This window comes from Rhinolophus ferrumequinum, chromosome 2 (assembly GCF_004115265.2).
Source record: "Rhinolophus ferrumequinum isolate MPI-CBG mRhiFer1 chromosome 2, mRhiFer1_v1.p, whole genome shotgun sequence".
In the NCBI taxonomy this organism is placed as follows: domain Eukaryota; kingdom Metazoa; phylum Chordata; class Mammalia; order Chiroptera; family Rhinolophidae; genus Rhinolophus; species Rhinolophus ferrumequinum.
In genome coordinates, this window is record NC_046285.1 from 100333114 (window position 1) to 100351213 (window position 18100).

General features: G+C 45.3%; 1 protein-coding gene across 1 annotated transcript in view; it reads left to right on the forward strand.

Moving 5' to 3' along the window:
- Positions 1 to 2260: 2260 nt before the first annotated feature.
- CLIC6 (chloride intracellular channel 6) overlaps positions 2261 to 18100 on the forward strand; it is a 44807-nt gene continuing 28967 nt past the window's right edge. Inside the window, exon 1 of the mRNA XM_033121462.1 lies at positions 2261 to 3784. Coding sequence (XP_032977353.1) covers positions 2696 to 3784 — 1089 coding nt within the window. The 5' untranslated portion in view covers positions 2261 to 2695. The remainder of the gene's footprint in view (positions 3785 to 18100) is intronic.

The window sequence follows — 18100 nt, forward strand, 5'->3', positions numbered from 1 at the left end:
TGCCTGAGTTAAAGTTTATGGAATATTATTGCTCACATAGGTAGGGGCCTTTGAATTGGTGCTTTGTAAAAGGAGAGCGTTGGAGACAGCTGGTTTGTTAAGAAGCACAAACTTAACAGATGCACCTAATCTCAGATATTTCCGAACTGTAAAGAAACCTAGGCCTCTTCAAAGGGTCACAGGACCCTTGTCCCTTATATGCATTGGGGAATCCACAACACCCTGAAACTGCAAGCTTTTCGAGGAACTCATCAGGAAGCAGAACCAGACTGACCAGAATACATTTGGTGGTGAACTTTAACTGGGGACCCTGATGCTATGTGTGATTTTTCACATGTCCCACTGTCATGCGGGGTCTCTGCTCCCGCTCCCCGCACAAGAACGCAGGATATAGTGAGTCCAAAAAGGAACACCCATGGAGCCATAGATAGGGGAGTCATACCACTATATTCTCGCTGGCGGCTGGGTTGGAGACACAGAAAGCCGGAGCCACACGGTCTGCAATCTGCCGTCTGCTTCTCTGCCAACCAACCAATGAACCAACCAACGAACCAACCAACGAACCAACCAACCAACCAACCAACCAACCAACCAACCAACGAACCAACCAACCAACCAACCAACCAACCAACCAACCAACCAACAAGCCACGGCAGTTATATCCATGGCTAATGGCTAACCGGTAACAGCTGATGGCCAAACAGTCACAGCGGATGGCCATCTACTTCCCGAGCCAGCACCTTTTCACGTGAGAGACTGCTCTCTGGGATTCTGCCCCCACACCCACCTAATGGGAATCTGTGTCACTGCAGACATATGAGTGTGTTTGGTCACAGGGTGGTGTGCAGTATTACGTAACATACACAAAAGCACTCAGTCATCTTTCTAAGAATTTTTTTTCTCTGAAACACATCTGGCCTCATGGGGTTTGTGTCGGGGACTGTAAGCCTGTACTGTGTTTGCTGTTTGGAGCTGAATACTCTGGCTCCATCCTTCTTTAAGAAATAAGGCTGATGGCTGTTTTCTTGCCTGTGAGTACAGCAGGATTTCTTTTCTAGGTGACTGGAGCTTCCACAGAGCAGGATATGTACCTGACATGTCTATCTAGCTCACGCATGTGAGTGCCATGCTTTGAGTAGTCACTGCTTTGTGATGATGAAGCTTTTGGCCGATTCCTTCCCAGATAGGGCACAACTTTGGAGGAAGGTAGCATGAAGCTGGGTGACACTGGGCTCCTGTCTTGTCACCCATCAGTGATGGGCAGTGGGAATTAGAAGGAGACATCCTGGTGATTGGCCTAATGTGTGCCTCTGAGTCATATCAAAGATGCCCCTGATCTTTTAGTGACAAAAGAGACCTCCGTGCACACAGTAGGCTGCTGTGTCTCAGGGAAACATCAAAACCCTTAAGAACCTGGCAACTCGAGACAGTCTTCAGTTGGGACTCCTGTTTCATCACGTGTAGACTGTGCCATCTTGGGCAACCATTTCCTCACTGTAACCCACAGGATCCAGCCTGGCTCGCAACAAACTTACTACATGATTTTCATCACGACTTCCCTTTTTAGGGAAAAGGGCGCCCAGTCTGTGATCTTGGGAGATTCCTAATGCAGTGAATTCCACAGCTCCTCCCCTTCAACTCTTGTATTTTCATCCCCCCACTGCCAGCTCCCCAAGCCCTTAACACACAATTTTGAGGGAGAAGCATTGGTCACGGGTTTAGGAAACCTAGGAGAATTTGCAAGATACAGTTTTAGTCTTTAGAGATCAGGGAGAGAAACGATAGAACCTTCTCTCAGTGCAGGATCCCCAGTACTTGTCACGTCTGGAGAGGGGGACCCTCATGCACAACAGGGCCCATCTCTGTTAAGAGCAGCTGAACTGGCCCCTCTTGCTTCTATATTGGGGCGTCTGGAACTTCTCCGGAGGGCCTTGCAAAATTGGACGGTGGCGGTGTGGCTTCCCTTCTCTTTTCTTCCAGTATTTACCACCCTTGATCTTGGACACTGAGGCAACTGCAGTTGGGTTCCAGCTGAGAGGCTGAAGCTTGGCTCCCGGGGCAAAGCGGGGATTAGGTATTTGCGTGTGGGGTGTATTTTTTGGGGGTGATTTAAATGTGTCTGGAATTTAAAGCTGTTCCAGAAAACACCCAAGTGGCCAGTAGGACCAGGATCTTTTGACTGAAATCCACAAGGGCTTTGAGAAAGGCTGTCATTGGCCAGGCTCCCAGGTCACCCGAACAGGGGCACAGGAGGGAGGTACAAACCCCGCCCAAGCCCTGGAGGGATGGAGTTGGCACTAAGGACCTCTGGTCAACCACAGGACGGCTGGCCAAGCCCTTCAAAGAGAGCTGGAGCAAAGCGGCCCTCGGCAGCCGCGCGTTGCACCTCCACCCGCCGCGAGTTCAGTAGGAATTAGGGTCGGGGTGGGAAGCAGACGCAGAACCAGGAAGAAGCACCGGCGGTGGAGGAACAGTCCAGGGAGCTTAAACCCAGGAGGAGGGGAGCAGAGTCTTGGGCGCAGTGGATTTCGCCCCCCGCGTGCAGCGCACAGCCCCCGGGCCGCCAAGCCCGGAGCGGGGCGTCCTCTCGGAGGGGGCGCAGTGACCCCTGCTCTCCTACCCTTCGCCCAGCGCCACCTGCGCCCGGAGCAGAGTAAAAGGAAAGATCTTCGGTCAAGGACAGAGATCTGCGGCCATGGCCGAGGCAGCAGAGCCGGAGGGGGGCGCCGCGGGTCCGCAGGGGCTGTCCGAGGGCCCGGCGCTTCTGGCGGAGAGACCCAGCGAGCTGGGGGACGCGGGGGGACAGGCGAAAGGGGAGGAGGCGAGCGAGGGCGCCGCGGAAGCGCGGAGGAGTGAGGGGGCAGGAGTAGCCGCGACGGCCGCGGTGAAAGAGGGAGAAGGCACCGGGCAGGACCGAGGGCGCGCGGGCGAGCTGGCGCCAGGCGCCGGCAGTGAACCTGGGGCCGAGACGCCCGGCGCGAGCGGAGCGCAGGGGGAGCTGGAGGAGGGGGAGGGCGCCGAGGCCCCCCAGGGAGGGGAGGTGGCAAGCAGAGCAGAGCAGGTGGAAGAGGAGAGCTCCGGGCGCAGCTCGCAGGGCGAGGCCCCGGGGGAGACTCAGGGGGAGGTAGGGGACCCCGCGGACCCCAAGGCGGAGAAGGAGGCGGAGAGCGGGTGGGAGGAACCGGGAAGCAGCGCGCCCGGGGCGCCGGGGGCCAGCATGGAAGCGGAGGAGTCGGCGGGAGGGGCGCCCAGGACCCATGGAGAGCACAGGGACAGAGGAGACCACAGCCCTCTGTCCCAGGTGGAGGTGATTGAGGCCGCAGCGGAAGAAAACACAGGGTGCAGCCCCGGCGAGCTTTCGGGGGAGCCTCAGGGTGCAGCGTTGGGCGCCCCGGAGGAGGGAGGGAGCCCCGTGGGAGAAGAGTCAGAGGAAGTGGTCCCTGGGGACGCGACGGCAGACACTGGCGAGGACGGGGACCAGGGGGGACCCCAGGACGAGATGGAGGAGGCAGAGGAGGAGAGGCGAGAGTGCGGCCCGGAGGGGCCAGGCGAGGAGATCGCAGCTGAGGGTGGGGAGGGGCGCCCCGATGGCAGCGCGGATGCTGAGGCGATCGCACAGACTGGGGCCGCGGAGCCGGAGGCCGAGCTCAGCAACCACCTGGCGGAGGAGGGCAGCACGGAGGGCGCAGACGAAACGGCGCGGGTGAATGGCCGTGGGGAGGACGGCGAGGCGTCCGAGGAGGGGATTCCGGGGCAGGAGCACGACATCACCCTCTTCGTGAAGGTAAACCTCACTTCCCGTAACTCTTATGACGCCCCCTCTCATCCTTAGTCTCGGTCTTCTCAAGTCCCAGAGGCAAGATCGGGGACGTGCTCTAGGCGTCCTGATTGTCACCAAACGCTTTTATCCGCGGGAGGGAGGCGGGACAGCCTGGGTTTCATGGAGAAGAGTTAAAGGAAAGTTTTGGGGAGGACACACTGGCTTGGAAACGAAGAGGTTGGGGTGGGGCTGATGGGAAATCGGGATGCGGGGCCATCATCCCACTGTCCTTTGTCCTGAAAATCCTAACTGGCCCTTCTAGTCAGGAGGTTATTAAAAGAATGAACTTTTTTTTTTAAAGCGACAATCCTTATTGATGTTCAAAATAATTTCTGCCAAAGGAAACTCTAATACCTGACGTGAAAAAATACAAGTAGGTAGGTTGTAATGTGAGAAGTATCCAGGACTCAAATTCCAGAGGCCCAGAGCATCTGGCCAATGTTTTCAGCTCTAATAGGGTATCCCACTTTGGTAGAATCTATAAAGTATGTTTGGGAGGAAGTTCATTTAAATATTATAATATTTATTCAACATCTTCACATTTATGTCGGAAGAATGCAGGCGTTGGGGGACTTGCCCCGCAACTGCTTTGATGTAATATTTTCAACCTTCAAATGGGAAGAGAGCAATGATTTTGTGACAGAATCGTAAGAGACACAATTGAAGAAGTTTTGAGTTTAAATAGGCATTTCTATAAGGCATCAACAATAAGGGACACTGGGATCTTTGTTTAAAAAAAGCCCTGTGCGAAAAGACCTTGAGCCAGACCAGCGAAAGCGGTGGGTAATAAGGTCAAGAATGTGTATTGCATGTTGATTCATAATCCTTCCAAATACTTTAGGCTTATAGAAGCCAGTTATGACCGAAACCTCTTTGACTGAAATGTAAGCAAGTTCTAATAAGCAAAAAAAGAGAGAAAGGTTTCCAAAGTGATTAACATCAGAATTTCATGAATTGTTTGCCTAGTGAGAGGGTTAGGGAGGAGGGGCGTGCGTTTGTTTCTTCACTAGTGAAAAGGTGCTGTTCTGAGCATTTATTTAAGACCCTGGGACATTTTAAGATTATGCATTAGGACCTAACCTGAGGGCACAACCCCTAGGGAAGGCCACTGGGAGGTGGAAGTCTGCAGGGAAGTGAGGGAAAGGGAGAAGCCAAAGCATGGTGCGGCTGTATGAGCCCCAGGTCTGCTCCTTGGTGTAAGAAATTGCTATTGCTCTGGTCAGATGGTTACCTGATTCCAGCCTCTTGTTACAGTTTTGAAATACAGGGACAGCTTCCCAACTAGTCTTCCTGCTTCCATTCTATGCTCTCTCCAAACTGTTCCCTTCACGATAGCCAGTGAGCTAGGAAAGAAGATCTAGTCATTTCGTGTCTTAGTCTAAAGTTCTTCAGGTGTTTATTGCAGAATTTCAGATGAATCCACACTCCTTAGCCAGGCCACAAGGCCCTTCATGATTTATTCCTGCCTCCTTGGTATCATCTGGGTGTCCCCACCCTTTGTCACTCATGGTACCGCTACGCCAGCTGTATTGAACTACTTACTGTCCCTTGAGGAAACACATTTTTTTTCCTGCCTTGAAAGTGTGACTCTCTCCTCCCCCCTCTATGGCCCCTGCTATGTGTTCAAGGTACAGAGCAAGTAGCATCCCTAAGTATCATTCCACAGCTCCTCCCCTTCAAATCTTGTATTGTCATCTCCCCATTGCCAGCTCCCCCACTTCAGTCTGGGTTGGGTGTCTCTCTGTTGAACCTCCACTCACACATGGGAATAACCTCTGTGTTCTGTCTCTTCTCTTGACTGTGAAATTCATCTTATATGTCTGGTGTGGCGCACAGGTCTGGAACTCAATGAAGGTATGAGTAGGTGGTTTGCCTGCTTGAGAGAGTTTACCGTGATCCATAGCACAGACTTTAGAGCTAGTGGGCCTGGGGTCAAATTCTGGCTCTGCGACTTTCTTGCTGTGTGACCTTGGGCAAGTTACTTAATCTTTCTGTGCCTTTGTTGCTTATGAATAAAATGGGGACAATAATAGTATCTCCCCAGCGAGGTTGCTGTGGGGGAATTCAAGAATTAGATTGTATAAGGCACTTCGAACACTACCTGGTTTGAAATAAGCATAGTGTAAGTGGGACCTCTGTTACATTGCTCAGTTCCCATAAACTTTCGTTGGTTTTGCCCAGAAACAATCCCCTTCCTAGTCCGTTCATGTTATTTATTTATTTATTTATTTATTTATTTATTTATTTATTTATTTGCAAATCCCTTTAGGTACCCAATTACCTCCATTCTCTGGGGATAAGAATATGATGAAAAGTCAAAACAAGTTGTTTGCTCATTCTTTGCTCCGGAGTGGTGTGTGTTGGCAGAGGCAAAAGACATCATGGACAGCTTATCTAAAGTGTTTTACTCTGATGATTGGCTTGGTGATCAGTCGATCAGTTGTTGTACTTCTTCTTTTTTTTTTTCCTTTAAGGAAAGAAACAGATCTCCAACCAGTGAGATAGATTTTCAAGCAACTGCTGCCTGATCCAACTTCTGAGGGCCGCTTAAGATGTGTCTCATGTCATTTCTAAGGCTTATCACTTTCTACTTATCTTACTAATCATTCTCTTTAAAAACAAGACAAAAAGCCCCAGAGCAAAAAACAAGCAAAAACCCATTAGACGGTTAGACCTTTTGAGTTTGTAATACTTGATTTTAAATCCTTCAGTTAGTTCACAATAGGATTTCTTTGCCAGATTTAGCCTTTTCTAGGTTCCTTCTTTGGGCTCCATTATATTTGGACTCTATTCCATAATGGACCTGTGACCTCCTGGGTTTTGTAGATATATCCAGACAGGTGTGTTGTGGTGGGTTTTCTGTGCCATCACTGGAGCATGGAATTCACAGAACTGTTCTTTAAGGAGAGTGCCACAATGTCCCCCAAACATTCCTCTAGCCTTCATATGACAGCCCAGTAAACACAATTTGAGATTAGTTAGCCCATATTCTATTTCTGAACTTTAAATTTTTACATTTCTTCCTATTCTAAAAATTAAATAGATTGGCTCCAAGTATGCCAGAAAGTGATGACACACGAGTATGACCCCGTAACATGTAATAATAAAAATCTGCTTCTAATTTTAGCCACCTATGCTTTATATTCCCCATCTTAGAGTCAGCTTATTAATTTGTCATTTGTCTTGTCCTATAAGTATGTAAGAGTGTATTCTTGCATATAAAAGAACCAGTAACGTATAGAACAGGCCAAGGAAAGCTTCCTTGAATTACTGGATGGTAAATTAATTGCTGATCGTGCTAATTTTTAGTTTTGTTTTCTCAAAGAAATGTTAATTTGTCATCACATTATAGGGTAAACCGGCAATATGTTTCGTAAGACAGATTCTTGTCTTCTTTACTCATGACACAAAGGGTAACAACATAATACCATACCAGCATAATAGCAACTGACGACAAAGCAAATACTCGTGATAAAGAATGAAGTAAGGACGCCCGTAGCTGTGGGGATTTAGTCACCAAGGAAGTCTCACTTACAGGTTTGGTTCTTCTAATTCAGCATGTATACTTTCAGGCAGGATCTAGGGGTGGGACAGTCCAATATATGGGTTTCCTGGCAAATTTCTCATGACTTAAAAAAATCTCAGTGTGACCAGTGAATAATCCTGGGCCAGAGTCTAAGAATTTCTTAAATAATGTTTTGGACACCATACATTTAACTATTAATATTCAGCTGCTGTTGAGCTTGAAAACTTGCATTTGCCATCACACGGGCTCTCCAGAGAGCCGAAGCTGAGGATGGAAGCTTGTGCCTTCACCACAAAGGTGTTTTATTTAGCAAAGAAAAAGAGGAACTAGTAGTATCTATCAAGAAAGAAATATTTAAGACACTAAACGTGTTATATATACTGTTAGAGATCTTTTCTTTTCTTTTCTTTTTTGCCTATGAAGTCCATAATCTTGATTTAGGTTAGGTTGAAATTAAATAGAGATTAAACATATTTATACAAAGTTTGGACATTTATGTAGTCCATGGGATTCCTTTGTAAAATGTACTCACTGATTTTTAAATAAACTCAAAAAAGATATGGCCTTTGAATAATTGTCACTCAGAAATGCCTCCCACAATCAGTCAATCAATCAATCAAACAATCAGGCCACCCAAGCTTTGTCACACCATGTGGCAGGATGAGAGTGGGTCGGGAATCTGTTGGGACCAGCATCTAATTGACCTCTGGTAGACCAGTAGGCTGCAGCTCTCTCTGCCTATTTTGCTGGAAGAGGGCTTGTTGAGATCTGTTTTGTGGGGCTTGGTCTCTGAGGAACTTGAAAGGGAGATGTGATTTTCCTAACTACATGTGGTCTATGTATTTTGACAGGACATGAGCAGAGATGCACTTCTGCGACTTCAATTATCCCCCTAACATGACATTTTTTGTCATTTGTTTTCTGAGTGTCCTATACAACTTGCTTACACACTACATGTATGAAATTTGTAGAGGGTTGGTTGGGGTGGAAACTGAGGTAGAAGATCACATCTTGCTAACCTCTGCCATACATGTTTACATACAGTACCTGCACACCGGGGAAAGTCATACAGTATGCTCACCCCCGGCGTAGCAGTGGGCTTATGGTAAGCTGTCAGTCAGCGCTTTTCGGTGATGATAGGTAAATAACCAGATGGATGGATGATTGGTTCAAAGTGACTTGGCTGTGAGAAGCAGGACACAAGTCCTGTTTCCCACTGTCCCAGTCCAGTGTCCCTTGTGAAAGGGCCAGAGCCAGTCTTCCTCATGGTGACAACTTGGCAGCAGGGCTACATGACACTGGAACCCCCCGGGGCTAAGACTCTGCCCTGTCCTGTGTGCAGATGCCACAACCCCTATTAGGGCTGAGGGGTTGTGTGCGCTGGAGTCGTGGGGGTAAGGGAGCCATTGTGCTTACCTTCCGCATGAGCTTCTCCTTCTCCTCACAGCTTGTCCCCTTTAAATCCTTGGTTGCCCATGGCCAGCTCTTCTCCATTAGGTCCACTAAGATATCCTACCTCCTTGAAAATCTGCAAGAAGCCTTTAGAAACACCATACTTTGTTCTTTAAGCATGTAAATTTATCCTTTTCTTCAGATCCATGGAAAAATAAAACCTGGAATTTGAAGGGATGTGTAAAATTCAAAGCTCTGATCCATGCTTTAGGTTCAAGTGGATCATAATACTATAGATCAATCTGCTAACTCAATACCTGTGGATTTATCACCTGTTGTGTGTCATGCACTGTGCGAGACACAGTGTCAAACAAGACTGACGGGGCTCCTACCCTCATAGAACTTTCCGTCTACTATAGAAGACAGAAGTTGAGCCATGTATTATATCAGTGGATGGACATTGCCACTGTACTAAAAGCTTGCAGTAGCAGGGACCATATAGCTTTGCTCAACGTTGTTCTCCCAGCACCCAGGACAGGGTCTGGCATATAACAGGCACCCAGTTAATGGAAGTAGTAAGGGAAGGCAGGAGTGAAGATGAGTAGGAGTCTATGAGTGTGTAGCAGGAAGACTTGCAGATGCCACGATTGTCACGAAATAGTAATTGATTTAATTGTGTTTGGGGATACACAGCAAGTGAGACCCTTTGGTAATCCCTAGTACAAATTCTTTGAGAGTTTCTAAAATAGGCTGGCTTTGCTGTAGCCATTCTCTGAGCCCATGTGGCATTCAGCAAAAAAAAAAAAAAAAGAAAAAAGAAAAAAGTTCTCTTTGAGAGTTGAGGAGGCAGATGTTTAACGTTCCTAAACCTTGCCTCTTCCATCATTTATTTCCGTGGCTCCTTTTCTGACAGAGTGTGGTGATTCTGTATCTGGGCATGGTTGGAGGAGATATTTTCTCCACAATGTAGACAGTTTCTGAAAGATATTGACATGTTTTCTGGCAACCCAGTCTCCTCCCCATAAGGAGACTATCCAATTCCATCTTTGGCGGGAGTCCACAAAGCCTAAAATATTTCCTATCAGTCCCCTTAGAAAAGTTTGCTGACTCCTAATTTAAACCTACGCTGATTCATCATCTGGGGCTAGACTAGATACATTGCCTTCACCACAAAGGTGTTTTATTTAGCAAAGAAAAAGAGGAACTAGTAGTATCTATCAAGAAATATTTAAGACACTAAACGTGTTATATATACTGTTAGAGATGTTTTCTTTTCTTTTCTTTTCTTTTTTTTTGCCTATGAAGTCCATAATCTTGATTTAGGTTAGGTTGAAATTAAATAGAGATTAAACATATTTATACAAAGTTTGGACATTTATGTAGTCCCTGGGATTCCTTCGTAAAATGTACTTACTGATTTTTTAAAAGATAATGCATCAGGATAATAAAAACTTTGTAAATATCAAAATACACAATACAATGAAAAGTAAGTCATCTTCCGCTCTTGAGGCCCAGCCTCTCAGTTTTTCTCCCTAGAGAGAACAACTGAGTATCTTCCCAGAGGTATTCCGTGCATATTCAAGCCTACATGGAAATATCCTCACTGCGTTATCTACTGCTATGTAAGCCATTACTTTAAGACTTAGCATCTTGAAACAACAAACTTTTATTATTCATAGTTTTTCTGTGTCAGGAATTCAGGAGCAGCTTCGTTGGGTAGTTCTGGCTCTAGAGGTTGCGGTCAAGATGTTGGCAGGGCTGTGGTCTCATCTGAAGGGTTGGTTGATTGGGGTTGGAGGACCCATTTCCAAGAGGGCTGACTCACTTGTCTGTTGGCAGGAGGCTCAGTTCCTCACCACTTGGACTTTCTCCATGGGGACTGCTTTAGTGTCTCCACAGCGTGGCATCTGGCTTTCCCTAGAACAGGGATCCAAGTGAGAAGAAGCTATAATGCCTTCTATTACCTAGTCTCAGAAGTCACACACTATCTTTTCTTCCTTATTCTATTCACTGAGTCCAGCTGTCAAGAAGAGTGGAATTAAGCTCCACCTTTTAAAGAGAAAGCAAAGGATTTGTGGATGTTTTAAAAAATACCATACCCACCTTTCCCCTAACCCCCCAAAAATAGTACACTGGAAATACATTGGGTTATATCTTGCTTTTTTAGTAGCATATCTTAGAAATCACATCCTATTGATGCCTGTGGCTCTCTTGCATTCTTCATAAAAATTTCATTGTTTTTTAGTTACGGTATTCTACAGTCTCCCACAGATGGATGTTTAGGTAGTTTCCTTTTGTTGATATGTTAAATAGTGCTGTAGTGAATATCCCTCCACAGATGTACAATTATATATGGAAACCAAATTCTTAGAAATGGGGTTGCTAGGGCAAAGGATGTGCATATTTAAGATTTTGATGACTTTTACCAAAGTTCCTTTTCAGAGAGGTTATACCAAACTGTGGTCCCCTGATACTATACAAATGCCTTGTTTGCTTCCCCAACTTTCCCCACTCAATGCATTACCCAACTTCCTGAATCTAAGTGGTGAAAAATGCTGTCCTTTGTCACTTAATTCATATCTCTTTTAGTATGCATGAGATTGAGTATACTTTTACATATTTAAAAACGGTTGGTTACCTGTTTTTCCATGAGTTAGCTGCTTATATTCTTTGCCATTTTCATACTGCTTTGTGGCCTTAGTTTTTCTGATTTTTACATTAAGAAAATTAAACCTTTGTCTGTGATGTGAGTTGCATTATATTTTCTGGTACCGTTTTGACTACTTGTACTGGAGTAATTTATCCTTTTAGTTTTGGTAATTTCTTATAATTGATGCTTAGGGAAACAAAGCATAGGCTGTGATAGCACTCTTGGAAACGTCACCTACATTTACTGGAATCTTTAAATGCTCTGTTTGACTTCATATTCTATAGCTTCTTAAGTCCTGAGGGAATTAGGTCTTTCAAGTCTTGCCTTTCTCCCTTTCTTTTTAATTAGCAGGTTACATTTTATCAAACACATATGCTTTCAGGAGCCAACTCTTTTTTACATTGTAAGAATTCTATTCAAAACGAAGTTTACAATGTGTAGATAGCAGGATCATTTCATGCTCACGCAGCTCCGTCTTTGACCTTGGATTGCCATCTACCGAAATGAATTTGATTCCCACAAATAAAACCCATTGTGAAAAGTTATCTTCTGTGATGAAGTGATATCAAAATATTGTTTGTGAGGGTGTGTCTCTTAGACAGATCTTCTGTGTATGCTTCCACATGGTTGAAAGAATTGACCAAAACTTATAGAGAATGATGACAAATTCTACTTTTAGAGGTCCAGTGAATTGTGGAAGCCTACTTCTAGCTTATGTTTAATAAGAACTGAAATACACAAATATCAAAGATTGTTTTGAAAGATAATTTTGAAGCTTCTGAGAGGGTAGCTCTATGGAGAAACACAGATCGTGTTGATATATACTTAACTTAGTCTGCAAGGGTAAATCTAATTCTACATATGCCTGCAAGAAATCATCAGATTAAAAACATTCTATAATTCCAGATTTTTACTAGGTTTATGGACTCTACCCCCAAATAACTGTTTCTCTTCCCTTCTGTGCTTGGTTGACCATACAAAAGTTGAATCTTTTGATGTGAGGATAAGTAAAAGCAACTTTTCAGTCTTCAAGCTACCGAGTGGCTATTTAAAGCAAATATTTATTAATTACCCATCATGTATCAGACAGTGTGCTTGGGGCTGGGGTAGAACAGTAACAAACAGTGATAAACACAGCTTTTCTGGAGACTTCAGCCTAGCGAATGATCCAGGAGCAAACAATTTCACTACCATGTGAGAAAGGGGAGAATAGGGGGCGCTGGGACAGGTGGCAGAGCAGGATGGCAGGCTTGGCAGTGACAAGCAGGAAGGGGGAGATTTGGTCCCTAGATTTCTGAGCGAGGGCTCTGCCCTTTGCTGCATCTCCCTCTATTTGGAAGATGGTGCCGTGCACTATGGATGGATAAATGGATGATGACAATGTACAAGCATGGCGACTGTGTCGGGAGGAAAGAATTGGGTGGTCAGTTTTCAATGATGTGTTTTGCAGAATGTAAGTTTTATAATCCCATAAACTCTTTCCATCTAAGCCAGCAATGCTTTGCCAGTCAGATTGCATTTACAGACACTGGCTTTTGCCTGAGCACAATAATTGAACAACTGTTAAAGGACTGTGCCCCTTAAATGTCATTCTTGTCTTTCCATTTCTATGGCAGGAGACTATAGCCAGGAATGCAGGTGAAGACCAAAATGGGGAAGAGGGACAAAGGTCACTCAGTGGGGTCAGCTGATGGAGAGGCTGGTCCGAGAGGTCCAAGACAGCGTGTCTAGTGCCTGGGCCTGAGTAGCTGGAAGACTAGGCTCAGCTGGGATTGTCAATGGGTCGCTGTCAGGTGGCCCCTCCAACATGGTGGCTTCAAGATGGTTAGTGAACAAGGCAGAAACTGCACAGCCTTTTACGAGGAAAACCACACGGCCCCACTCCGTCCATACTCTCCTGGTTACCGAGTGGTCAGGAAGGCCAGACTAGACTCGGAGGGAGGAGAATCAGACTCCCCTTCTCAATGGGAGGATTGTCAAAGAACTTGCAGCCTTCTTTAAGCCATCACACTAAATGATTTCAGGGTGTGCCCAAATGCTCAAATCATTTATTTATAGATCCCATTCTTTACTAACTTACCTGGCTTAAAAAAATGTTAGCAGTGTCTAAAAGCGACGGAGTTATTTTATATGTTCAGTGATGGGCAGAACAGCGTATCTGCAGGACTGACTCGCTAATCTCAGCAGTGTAATTATATAACTCTAGTCCACAGCAAAGAGGGCCTAGCGCCATGATCTGGGCCACCCCACATGCCTTTTTTCCAGTCTTTTCTCTACGAAGCAGCATTTATTCTTATGAAGGAGAGGAAATACTGTACCGATTAAGTAGATACCAGTCCTAGTGCCCCCTTGTCTTCTAAGGGTACGTGTTCAGAGCTGCCCTGGAGAAGTGAGAGAGGTGGGTCCCCTTTCGTAATCCTGTGGGATTCTGCTGAAGAGGGCGGCCCACTGCTGGGAGAGGAGAAACCGTGGACCTGCTCAGACCTATTTTTCTAACTTGCGTGGGAGCCTAGGATGCTGCAGTGCAATGGGAAGAACCTCGTCGTGCCCCTGGAGCAGCCCCCCCGCCCCCACAAGGCCTCTGGCCTCCCTCTGGCTGCAGTGGGGTGTAGGGACGAGAAATCAGGGCAAGGACGTCATTGCTCTTGGTAGGGGCACACAAGGGGTTCTGATGCGGCCCTTAGGATAATTGCCACACTACGTGTGTAATCGTTGAGCACATCACAGCCTTCATGTGCTTTGAAAGGCTGCACAGAATAAAAGTGTTATTGGTCTAGAGAACCAGGGACACTAGGCTTTCTCCCTAAATGAGGAAAATTAATACCTTTTTGGTGCCTTTGGTGTCAGGCCCTTAGAGACGGTGAGTTCAAAGAATCTTGGAAAGACTTAATCTCTCTCCAACTTTGTTCCCTTTGTTTGAACTCCAGGCTGATGCCCTCAACTCTATTCCCATAAACGGCCAGACTGGATAAAGTTTTGGGTTGCACTCAATGGCTTCTTTGTGTCGTTTAACTCTGCAGAGAATTCAGAACTCAAGAAAACTCAGAGGTATTAACACATCAGATATGGAGGGGTACTTTTTTTGTTAACTGCCATTTTATATTACAAATTGTTAACTGCTAATATATTACAGTTCTTTGCATCATAAATAGCAGCAATAAAATAAGATTGTTCTGCTGCTCTTCAGATACTGGGATTTGATTTAGTAAGTACTCCAGATATGTTGCTGTGCCCATTGCTGAATATACCCCTTCCCCCAAAACAAATAAAACTCCATTGCTTTTACACACTGTTAACATTTTCTTAAACCAGTTCAAGTTAGTAAAGAATGGGATCTATAAATAAATGATCTGAGCATTTGGGCACACCCTGAAATCATATAGTGTGATGGCTTAAAGAAGGCTGCAAGTTCTTTGACACTCCTCCCATTGAGAAGCGGGGTCTGATTCTCCTCCCTCCATGTCTGGTCTGGCCTTCCTGACCATTTGGTAACCAGGAGAGTATGGACGGAATGGTACCATGTGGTTTTACTCATAAAAGGCTGTGCAGTTTCTGCCTTGTTCACTGATCATCTTGAAGCCACCATGTTGGAGGGGCCACCTGACAGCAACCCATTGACAATCCCAGCTGAGCCTAGTCATCTAGCTACTCAGGCCCAGGCACTAGACACGCTGTCTTGGACCTCTCGGACCAGTCCCTCCATCAGCTGACCCCACTGAGTGACCTTTGTCCCTCTTCCCCATTTTGGTCTTCACCTGCATTCCTGGCTATAGTCTCCTGCCACAGAAATGGAAAGACAAGAATGACGTTTAAGGGGCACCATCCTTGAACAATTATTGTGCTCAGGCAAAAGCCAGTGTCTGTAAATGCAATCTGACAGGCGAGGTATTGCTGGCTTAGATGGAAAGAGTTTATGGGATTATAAGACTTACATTCTGCAAAATATATCATTCAAAACTGACCACCCAATTCTTTCCTCCCGACACAATCGCCATGCTTGTATATTGTCATCATCCATTTACCCACCCATTATGCACAGCACAGTCTTCCAAACAGAGGGGGATGCAGCAAAGGGCAGAGCCCTCGCTCAGAGATGCCACATGGAACAGAAGAATCACTTAGTCAAGCCTTGCCCAAACTCCTGACTCACAAAATCATGACATATCATAAAACAGACACTTTAGGCTGCGAAATTTGGGGTAATTTGTTTCGAGGCAATAGGTAACTAGGCCATGTGGCTTATGTCTCTTTTAAGCTAGTGAAATCTGGGTGACTGACAAGACAGGACCAAGGTGAGAGGTACAGAGTGGTTTAAAGCAGTTCAAAGGAGGGGGCAGTGCAGACCAAAGGGGGACCCCATGAGGCCAGTTCTTCCATTTGGTGTGTGCATTTTTTCCCATTGAGTCACTATAGGGGTTGAAATACTCTCAGTCATTCAAGAATATAAACCACTGGGGTATATAAAAACAGGCTGCATTATTAAGCAGGCTTTCCAGAACAAGATGTTCCTTTGTTGTAATAATTCCTTGTGAGAATTTTACAAGGAAATAAGCTTTTCATCTCCATGTAAAAGCTTCAGTTGGTATCAGGCCATATTATTAAATACGGATTATAAATAGCCCTGGAGTCTTTAAAGCATAATTCGTATTTGAGGATAAATAGCAAGTTCCATTTCGTTTATCCATATACTTCTTGTGACTTGATTCCACCCAATGCGACAATGAACACTTTTGGCCAGAATTTAAAGCTAAGGGCAACTTGGTTCAATGATTAAAATATAAAGGTCAAGGGTGGTGAACCACCTAATCCTTCTGATAATACACGGATTGTTACAACAGTTAAACAGAGTAAATACTATATGTCCAGGCGAACACATTTAGGATTGATTGGCTTTTTGAGAAGCTCAGATCTATGTTTTGAAGTCTTAAGATCTAAATAAAATATGTTTCTTCGGACACAGGTGTAATGATGAATGGGATTATTCTTAAATTCTGAGGATATGGAAGAGTGAGAAGCATGTTTCAAGACTGAGCACAGTCCTTTTGTGGTCTGGAGTGAGCAAGCTAATAAACACAATTTTAGCGATCATACGCAGACAATGAGCGCCGCTGTCCACGGCCTTTCAGATGGACGGCCTAAACCATTGGTGGGCTCTGCAAGCAAAGTCCATTTAGAAACTGTTACCAACTGTGCAAGCTTTTCTTTCTTTAAGAAAAAAAAACAAAAAAACAACTAAATTTTTCTTTTCTAAAAGTGGCCTAACTGCACTTACGATACATTTTTCCTTTGTAGGCTTACAAGAAATGCGATGCATCATATTTGTGTCATGGGCTACGCTAGCATAACATCGATAAATAATACCAACCAAGGTATGGAGATGAGGGGAATGACAACCTTTCCCTTCACTCCTCATAAGTGTGGCAAAAGAGAAGCTCGACCGCTTTGACTCTTATTCTGCAGGAGGTCTTATATCCTGCCCTGGGTTTTCCTGGTTGTTGCTGAACTCGCTGGCTATTTGCTGCTCCACTAGAGGGCAGAAGAGGGAAGGCAAGAGACAGCCCGAAAATGGGCCAACTTTGAGTCCAGTTAGCGTTCTCTCTGCCTTGCTGAAAAGTTAAAGAAATGGAGAAGGCTTACAGATGATCTGCACTGTATAGCAGTCATGGCGATGGTACAACTGGATTGCTGGCCTTTTACCTGCAAGGAGTCCCCTACAGCCCTCCCTCTTGACCGTGGCAGTTATCCCTGCACTATAATAACAGGAGTTCAGCAGGGCACCCTCTGGCATTCAGCTCTCTTCCCCATGGGCTCCCCTCTTTCCCAAGTGCAGGGCGGCCAGCTTCCCACTCCACCTGCCATGGCCCCATCCTTCACCTTACCAAGAGATGCGGATAAGACCACTGAGGGTTCCTACTTCGCTAGCACAAACTATAGAGGAAGAAGAGAGGAGATGATGCTGAGCTGAGAAAAGCTTGTACAGAGGGTGCAGGAGAAAGATGATAGGACCTAAGTAAGTGATGTGTCTCATGACTGATGCGACAAGACCGGTTTCCTTCAGCCTCTAAGGGGGACTCATAAGTAGGAATTCCAGAATTTGAGCTGGGGTATCAAATTTGGATGGCGGCAATGTCAGAATCTCCCCCAAAGAAAGGAGATTTCCCTCATGCTTTGCCCTTACAGAAACTGTGAAATTAGATAAGAACTTAGTGCGTTGTGGACTGGCACTCTCTCACATTTCTATTGGTTTTTCCTCCTGGCATCTCTGTCACCTGCTTAAGGGTCTGTATATTCTTTAGAATACTTTACATTTCATACGACACTCCTCACCTAATTTTGTTGTTGATTGGACATTTCTATAAATGTTGTTCCTTTAGCTTTTGGCAAAGAAAATCATGTTATATCATTTGTTTCATGGGAAAATCAGTATATCAACTTAACTCACATCATCTTTCCCAAGAATGTAGGCCACTTATTGAGAACAGCCTTCCTTTCAAAGATATCAGTGGGTGTTATTTCAGAAACAGAAGTTTTAAAAATCCGCAGATTTTCAGAGCTGGACTTTCAGAGCCTGTGGCATATTTTATTCTGGCGAATTCGTTTTTCAACGTTGGCTGAGTATTACTAAGTTCTTACTTCCGGCACCAATAGCATCTGTATAAAAATGGAAAGAGTTAAAAATCCCCTGAAGTTATTCAACTTATCCACAGAGAAT